The 9,206-nt window shown below is 34.6% G+C and overlaps 1 protein-coding gene across 1 annotated transcript; it reads left to right on the top strand.

Annotated features, from left to right (window-relative positions):
• Positions 1-1,196: 1,196 nt before the first annotated feature.
• Positions 1,197-8,433, top strand: LOC122025528 (glyceraldehyde-3-phosphate dehydrogenase 2, cytosolic). The gene is made up of 12 exons (XM_042584342.1): positions 1,197-1,340; positions 1,432-1,455; positions 1,555-1,655; positions 1,912-2,027; positions 2,120-2,219; positions 3,251-3,397; positions 3,481-3,541; positions 3,643-3,740; positions 7,134-7,276; positions 7,687-7,770; positions 7,903-7,992; positions 8,107-8,433. The coding sequence occupies exons 1-12, from the start codon at positions 1,337-1,339 to the stop codon at positions 8,150-8,152; spliced, it is 1,014 nt and encodes a 337-aa protein (XP_042440276.1). The 5' UTR covers positions 1,197-1,336; the 3' UTR covers positions 8,153-8,433.
• The last annotated feature ends 773 nt before the right edge of the window (positions 8,434-9,206 follow it).

Raw genomic sequence — 9,206 nt, 5'->3', positions numbered from 1 at the left:
GAAGATGCCCTTATTCTATTTAGAGCTATCAGACGGGTCAATCCGTGACGAGGCGGGTCGGTCTGTGGCGGGTTAACCATTTGGCGGGACGGAGCAGGTCGACCCGTCATCTTGGTGAGTTGAGAAATCTCTAACCTAACCCAATCAAAGGCGAGTTGCGGGTTAGGCGAGCTAACCCGTGAGCCCATCATTTTTTATAAAAAAATAAGTTTAATATCTTCAACATATTATTTTGGAAAGATTTCATCAATCAAATATATTTAGAAATAAATATTTTAAATATAAAGGGGCATAAACAAGTACATATATTTAATAGAAAATACTATTTTATTTCAAAATTATCACAAAGAAAGATAATAAATTGACATAAAACGTAATTTTATATATATATCTCAACCCGTGGGCCAATCCAAGCCCATCGCGGGGCGACCCACGCGAGTTACATGCCTAGGCGGGCTGGCTCGTGGGTGGGCTTGAGTTGATAAGATTTGAACCCAACCTGTTTAATTTAAATTGTTTGGCAAGACGGATCAACCTGATGAACCCAACTCAAGTTGACAATTTTAATTCTATTGAATCATGTATTTGATATTAAATTGAGTTCCAACCAAAGATAATTTCCATCCATTTGTATAGAGAGTGCTCTCACTTTCCACGCTTGGATGATGACCCTATGTCCCGAGTGGATCCCATTAGAGCATCCTCAATGAGATGTTAAATGAGCATTATAATATCCATTTAATACCTCTTCTCCATTATGAGTGAATATTATAATGTCCACTCATAAGAGAGAGGAGAGAGAGTGTTCAAAGGTGTTCTCTCAATTTTTTTTATTTTTTTAAAATTGTAAATTTTTTAATATTATTTAAAAAAATAGTAAAAGAGATGAGTGAGTGGACGGTGAAATCTATAAATAATAAGTATTAATATTAAAAGAGATATGAATGAAAAAAATATATTGTTATAATAAATATATGATAATAGACTCATATTGTTTTTAATAATATGATGAATATTATAATGAATTAGTGTCCTATGATAATATGCTGCTGGCACTGGCAAGATCGAATTAATCCAATCGTCAACAGCATGTCCTCGTCAGCGACATCATGGTCCTCTAGCAATCCTCACCAACCCTTGGCAGCCAATTACTTGCGGATACGTAGGCGGTTCAGTTTGACTAACAAAGTTCCTGCGGTGATGGTGAAGAAACCCTAGACGATGGTGTTTTGCTCCGACTTCTTTATATACAGCGGAAACTCCACCCACTAGCTGCTACATTTCGTCCACTCATTCTTCTTTCTTATCAGATCATTTTCCGCGTCCATTCGCCGCCATGGGTATATCTGTTCATCTCTACTATCCTTAATTGTTTTTTGTTCTTTTTTTTTTTTGTTTCTTCTTTCATTTGTTTGGTATGACTTTTTGCAGCCAAGATCAAGATCGGCATCAATGGTAGGCTTTCTTTTTTGTTTCACAGGAGTGTCTTTATAATTACGACTGTCGATCTTGGTTTCTGTTGGGTTTATCTTTTGTTTTGTTGGCTCGCTATAGGTTTTGGTAGGATTGGGCGATTGGTCGCCAGAGTCGCGCTCCAGAGTGAGGATGTGGAACTCGTTGCCGTCAATGATCCATTCATTACCACCGATTACATGGTACTCTTTAGCGTGTCGATCTACCTATGCGGTTGCTTGTTAATGCTTTCTTTTGGCTTTACTAGTCTGATTTGTATATCTATTGTGTTTTGTTCATTTATCTTCCGTCAAAATATAATATTTAGAAGTGGATGGTCGCTACATATATAGATCCAAACTGTAGATTCTATGGATTACATTTTTAATGATTTTAGTTTATACTATGTTTCTTTAGCTGTATCTTAGATCTGACTTTCTAACTCGGTTATATTTGTAGACATACATGTTTAAATATGATACTGTGCATGGGCAATGGAAGCATCACGAGATAAAAGTGAAGGATTCCAAGACCCTTCTCTTTGGAGAGAAAGAGGTTACTGTCTTTGGCATCAGGTGTTTAAAATGCTATTCTCTGCTTGAAAGAAGTTGCTGTTGTCACTGAAATTTAGGTTGGTGTTATTTACTGAGATTGTGGTTGTGTTTAGGAATCCTGAGGAGATTCCTTGGGGTGAGACTGGAGCTGACTTCGTTGTGGAGTCTACTGGTGTCTTTACAGACAAGGACAAAGCTGCTGCTCACTTGAAGGTAGTTGATGATACCATATGCCAAGTTGCTTTATGATGCTGGAATCTATAACTGATGAAGACTAATCTGAGTTTGCTTTGGAATGAGTGGGATCAATTTGATTGAATGAGGAATAGTTTATGCTGTTTATACTTAATCTTGTTATTTATGTTTACTTAATACTAGTGATTGATTGAGATTGATTCAATTTAGTAACACACACATTGAGCAATTTCCTGCCAATAATGTTCATTTTTTTTTACTAGTATTTCCCAAATTCCTTCATTCCACTCCATGTTATCTAGCCTCATTTTTGCACACTTACATAATTATATGTAGATTTTCCTAGCATTACACAATTGGTGGGATAACATACCTGCTTACTGACTACCAGTGACAAGGAAATTGCCTAATGCTTTGATCTTTTGATATGAATTGAATGGATGGAATTGTATTGATTTTTGAAAAATGATTAAGGTGATGTCGAAGAATTGATCTGTGTCTATTTAGCATTTTGAAGCATATATGTTCATTTTTTTAACTAGCATTTCTCAAATAGCTTCATTCTAGTTCATGTTATCTACCCTCATTTTAACTTACATAATTGTATGTAGACTTTCCTAGCATTATACAATTGGTGGGATAGCATACCTGTCTACTGACTGCCAGTGACAAGGAAATTGCCTAAAGCTTTGCTCTTTGATATGAATTAAATGGATGGAATTGCATTCATTTTGAAAAATAATTAAGGTGATGTCAAATAATTGGCCTGCCTCCATTTAGCATTTTGAAGCATTTATGTAATTTCTGGTGCCAAAGATGTGGTTGATTTATAGATTTAGTTTTTTTCCCTTTTTTTTATCATATTTATTATTGGGGAGTGGTTCATACTGACAATGTTCCTCAAAATGTTATAGTTTTCACAGGGTAACAAACTGATTTTGATAAAATTATTGCTGTGGTTCAATAATTTCAAGGAATTTGATGGAAGATCCTCTGGAACTATTACTATTAATGTCTTGAAAACATAAGTTTATTGTTTTGGATAACAGGGTGGTGCCAAGAAAGTCATCATTTCTGCTCCAAGCAAGGATGCACCCATGTTTGTGGTGGGAGTGAATGAACATACATACACATCTGACATTGACATCGTCTCCAATGCTAGTTGCACCACCAATTGCCTTGCTCCTCTTGCCAAGGTGACTAACTGATAAGCATGAGAATCCACAATTGGTTTTGCTTTGAAATTATTAATGTGTGATGGAGTTTTTTGCTATGACAGGTTATCCATGACAAATTTGGAATTGTTGAAGGTTTGATGACGACTGTGCATTCCATCACTGGTAATGTTGTTTGATGATCCATGAAATATTGAAATATAAAATTATATGAATCTTTTTCATTTATAGTTGATACGTTAATTGAGCTACTTAGTTTCTTTCAGCCACTCAAAAAACTGTTGATGGACCGTCTAGCAAGGATTGGAGGGGAGGACGAGCTGCAAGTTTTAACATCATTCCCAGCAGCACAGGTGCAGCTAAGGTACTTAAGTGTGGCGTACTTTTACAATTATTATTCAAGGAAGCATGTCATTTTCCTTCCGTTGGATGTCAAATTTCAATCGTAAAGAAGTTCCCGTGTCATGAGTTGTGAACTATCATATGATAAGGACATCAGCTGAAATACAATCAAACTGTCAGCAACTTAGGATTGACACCGTCACACCATCAACCACTCCTAGCCAAGCCCAAGACTGGAAGGAAAAATGGAGGGCTCTGTACAGTTAAATTTTGTAAACAACTCAGTGAACGCTGACCATAATTGTGTAAAGCGCACACCTGGCTGTGCCTAGGCGCAAGGCGCGGCCAAGCGCGCCATTTGCGCATGGGTAGTCACCTCGATGCATTACTTGAATGAAGCATGCTTAAGCGTACGCCTTTTGAGAGGTTAAGACACACTTAAAGTTCAACCCATATTTTTAAATACCCTTTAAATTAATTAGGTTGCATTACTTGCATGCATACAACACATTTTTTTTGTTCGACTCTTCGTCTCCCCTAGAAAATGAACATCAACCTCCCTTATTCTCTTGCAAACTTATTTCACTGATTTTCTCCTGCATGACTCTTCCTCTCCCCTCAAAAATGAGCATTAACCTCCCCTCCCCTCCCCTCCCCTCCACCCTCTTATCAAACGTGAACTCTGGTCTCGCCTACAACATCAACATCGGTTTTCTAGATTTGGCTACACTTTCTTGCTTTTCTCTTTTTATTTCGTCATAACGGTATGTTTTTTTACTCACAAATTTAAGATCATAAGTTTTCTTATTGGTTTTGTTTTTCTCTCACATAATCAAATTGTAAATTAGTTAGATTTTACATTATACTGATTCTATTTTTTAGTTCCTCACAAATTCAAATTCTAAATTAGTTTAGAATTTTCATTCCATTGCTTTTGATTTTTCTTTAATTTGAAGTTTAATTTTGGTCTTGAAGATAAACTATTTTAATATTTGAATGTTAGTGAATTTTATACTTATATCATTGTTTAATAGTTTGTGAAATATTTTGAATTTTGTTAGCCTATATATGTTTAAATTGTAAAAATTTAAACCCAAAGTGTCTTACTTGGGTAAGGCGTGCACCTCATCATGTGCCTAGCGCCTCAGCTGCACAACATGTCGCCTAGGCACAAGGCTTGAATGAAGCACGCTTAAGCGCATGCCTTTTTTGAGAGGTTAAGGTATGATTTTCCATGCTTTATTGAAGTTTTAATTTTTTTTTAAAGTTTAACCCATATCTTTAAATACCCTTTAAATTAATTATGTTGCATTAACTTGCATGCACGTGACATATTTTTCTTGCTTGACTCTTTCTCTCTCCTAGAAAATGAACATCAACTTCCCTTAGTCTCTTACAAATTTATTCCACTGATGTTTTCGATTACGACTCTTCCTCTCCCCTAAAAAATAAGCATCAACCTCCCCTCCACTCCCTTGTCAAATGTGAACTCTTCTCTTGCTTATAACATCAACATTATAAAGATTTGGTTACACTTTCTTGTTTTTCTCCTTTTGTTTCGTTGTAACATGTTTTTTTCCTCACAAATTTAAGTTCATATGGTCTCTTATTGGTTTTGTTTTTTGCTCTCCTAGAATTTACATTATAATGATTCTGTATTTTCGTTTCTCACAAATTCAAATTGTATTTTAGTTTAGAATTTTCATTCCATTGATTTTGATTTTTCTTTAATTTGAAATTTAATTTTTTGATTATGAAGATAAACTATTTCAATATTTGAATGTTAGTGAATTTTATATTTATATTATTGTTTAATAGTTTGTGAAATCTTTGAATTTTGTTAGTGAAATATTTTGGTAGAAATTCCCTATATATGTTTGAATTATAAAAATTTATACCCAAAGTGTCTTACTTCGGCAAGGCATATGACTCCCTATGCGCTTTTGGGTGCCTCACGCCTCAAATAATTATGACGCTGATCTTGTATATTTGATATTTATTCCAATGACAAGATTTGGTAGAATAACATCAGTTAGAACATTTCTTAAAAAACACAATGCAAGTTGGACAATATGTTGTATACGTAGTTCAATTTGGTGTTACTTATCAAACTGATCCTCGTCAAAACTTTTTATGCTGTCTCCATAAATTTCATGTTCATGCTTTTGATTTACTATGGTTTGTCCGCACAGGTGATTCAAATTGTGCATTTAGTTTGTTCTGCGACCACAGCTGGTTTCAGACTGCTTCATTTTTCTTATTATCTTCTGTTGTTAATATATTTTCACATTTTTTTGTGTTCTTATTTATGTTGATGGTTTTGCCAGCCCTCTTCTGCTTAGGTTCTTGGTTTTCAGCACACAACTAAAGTTGGGTTAGACATTGCCTTCATTTACCATTCAGTTGCCTTAGCCATTGTTGCTGATAATTCCTGTTGTGTCTAAACTTTATACATGTCACTTGCTTAATGCATTGGGCTCTGCAATTTGGTAAAAAAAAAAAAAACTTATTGGTGGCTTGTTTCTTAGATAATTTATTGTTAGATTGTTATGATTGAGAATTTTGATCTATTTCCTGTTTGTGCTTCCTATTTTTCCAATATTAGTATAATCAAAGTTGCATTATTGTGTTACCCTTGCCTTGTTTACCTTGATTGTCAGCAAATTGTAGTGATGGTATTATAGTAATTCACACCCTTTTCCAGCTACTTCAGTTGCCTCTTTTCCAGCTACTTCTGAAGTCTAATTTCAGATTCTTCTTCTGATCCATCAATTTCAGTTCATTTGTCTTCTGGGAGTATTTTAGGATCTAATTGCTATTGTTTGGTCTATCTATTCTTGGTTATGTGATTTACTAATCTCAAACAATGAAATTCTTCTTTAATTTACCGCATACTTGTTTCTGTATCAACCCCTCAGGTCTTGTTTGAAAAAGTCATTATCATTATATCTTGTAATTACTTAACTTCTAATTTTTATGTATTTATATCTATGATAATGATTTTTAGAATTGTGATAATCACTTGTTCTGTGCTGCACTTATAACCAGGTAGGGGTGTTTAATGTTAATTCACATCCACAGATGTAGATATCTTAGATCGAATGTTTTTTTGAGATGTAGTAGTTTTAAAAACATTACTAATTAAGTATTAACCTTGTTATTTTATTGTTATTTTATTGCCTGCATTTTAACATGCTCAAGAGCAGTGCTACTTGAATATGGACATACTCATGAATATTTCTTGTTATGTTGTTTACTATTTTATAGAGGTTAAATATACAACTCATTGATTGCTTCTTGTGCTGAATATTGATATAATTTGTCTATATTTAAATCTTTGTATTGTCTGAAGTTTGAATTAACTTCTTTGTTTGGTTTGTTAAATATAATGTGTTCTTCAATTCACTATTCACAGGCTGTAGGAAAAGTGCTACCTGCTTTGAATGGAAAGTTGACTGGTATGGCTTTCCGCGTTCCAACTGTAGATGTGTCTGTTGTGGATCTCACTGTCAGGCTCGAGAAAGCTGCTTCTTATGAGCAGATAAAGGCTGCCATCAAGTAAGTACATTCTCGTCACCAGCTGCAATTACTTGTCTGGTCAGATGGTGAGATTGCTCCTTTTCTTTTTAAGTTACATCCGAACATGTATAGAACATGGAGTTTAATTCATAAAATCAACTGTCATTTTTAAATATTTATGCATGCATATATTCACATATTTAACATGCTTTTGCTGTGTCATACGGGTCAATCTGTGATTTGATCACATATGAGAATGAATCTTTATGTTGGGGGGAGATGCATCAAGAAGCCCAACCGCCGTGCCGTTATAGGGATTTTTATGGATACAAAATGACATGACTCGAGTAACACGAGTCTTTTATGTTTCATGCGACACTTATAATTTTGCTGCAGTTGCATGTATTCATGAAGGTCCGTTGACTAACACTTACAACTATTGCAAACAGGGAAGAATCAGAGGGAAAGCTGAAGGGCATCTTGGGTTACGTGGAAGAGGATTTGGTCTCCACTGACTTTTTGGGCGATAGCAGGTACTTCATTGCGTTATCTATATACATATGGAAATTTATCCAGATGGTGGTTGGTTACGTTGGCATTTCCTCATGAAATTCGCATATGCTTGCTATAAACTAATAATTTTATTATCGCAATTGAACTTTTAGGTCAAGCATTTTTGATGCAAAGGCAGGTATTGCTCTGAACGACAACTTTGTCAAAGTTGTATCTTGGTATGACAATGAGTGGGGCTACAGGTAATTACTTCATCATCCTCAATGCACTTCACCCACCTGTTCATTGAAGTTTCGGGTGGTTTGTTAAAAGTTTTGGGCAGTAATTTTTTTTTTTTAATCTATTTTTCTTTGCAGCACACGCGTCATTGACCTTATCCGTCATATTGCCAAAACTAAGTGAAGCTGTTCCACTCATCCGGCTGTGGTGGTTCTGTACTCTAGTAATGGTACTACGCGAATAAATAATTGGTCAGGACATGCCTAACACGACTCTATTATCAAGTAATTTGTGTGATAAAATGTCCCTCGTTCCCATTTGAGGTGACTTAGCTGAACATGAGGCTGAATGAGTGTGCTTTTCCGTTAAACTTTGCTGCATTTTCCATTATTGCCTTATTAGGGTCAGTGGAGTTTATTACCTTTTCAAACTACTTATTTTTATATGCTCAAAACAATTGACTAGCTGCTCTGTTATAGCGTGCAGTTTTTCCTGGATGCAAAAATTACAAAAATGTGGATTGATGTTTGCGGTTTCATCGAAATTACTTTTTCTTGTTAAAATGGATTTTCATTGAATGAAGTTGAAAAGGATAATTATTTTTAATATATAAAATTGGTAGGAAATAATGATGGAGTGTGGGTTATTTTAGTTTTGTTCATGGACGAGAAAAATTGATATTTTTGGTCTACATAAGACTTCATTTGGTTGTTGAAATGTGATATAAATTTCACAAATGAATTCTTTTGTTTACTAATGTAAACAAGTTTAGGTCCATGCAGCAGTTCTGGTAAAAACTACTAAATACTTTAAAATTACTATATAAAATACTTTAAATTGCCCAAGTTTCATCTTACCGTCTCCTTTGGACCTTTTGGATTTGTTCTATATTTTTCTTGCCAATTTAGGCTAGTTTAGATACATGCACTAGTTTTGACAAAAATGCTACAGACACCCAAATAATCCAAATCTCACAAATGAACCCCCTAAAATGTTCCTAGAGCATAGAAAGTTTTGTCATACCATCACTTTTTTTTTTCTCTTCCAATTATAAATAATTTAGGTTCAATTTTAATAACAATCTTAATTTTAGAATGTTAGATGGTTTCAAATTTTCATAATCAACTAGGTTTTAGCGGCACTAAAATTCTATGAAAGATGAAATTTTCAAATTTTAGCGGTCTTCCATGACTATCCTAAACTATTGGAAGGGAGTAAATAAGAAAATTGAAGTTAG

This window comes from Zingiber officinale, chromosome 9B, assembly GCF_018446385.1.
Source record: "Zingiber officinale cultivar Zhangliang chromosome 9B, Zo_v1.1, whole genome shotgun sequence".
Classification (NCBI taxonomy): Eukaryota; Viridiplantae; Streptophyta; class Magnoliopsida; order Zingiberales; family Zingiberaceae; genus Zingiber; species Zingiber officinale.
The sequence above is the reverse complement of the archived record's forward strand: the minus strand, read 5'-3'. Positions and strand labels throughout refer to the sequence as shown.

Bases quoted from the DNA above. Each gene is read 5' to 3' on its own strand.
- LOC122025528 (XM_042584342.1), top strand. The intron at 2,028-2,119 runs GTGTTTAAAATG...GGTTGTGTTTAG, and splicing joins GTTACTGTCTTTGGCATCAG to GAATCCTGAGGAGATTCCTT. The intron at 3,542-3,642 runs GTAATGTTGTTT...AGTTTCTTTCAG, and splicing joins GACTGTGCATTCCATCACTG to CCACTCAAAAAACTGTTGAT.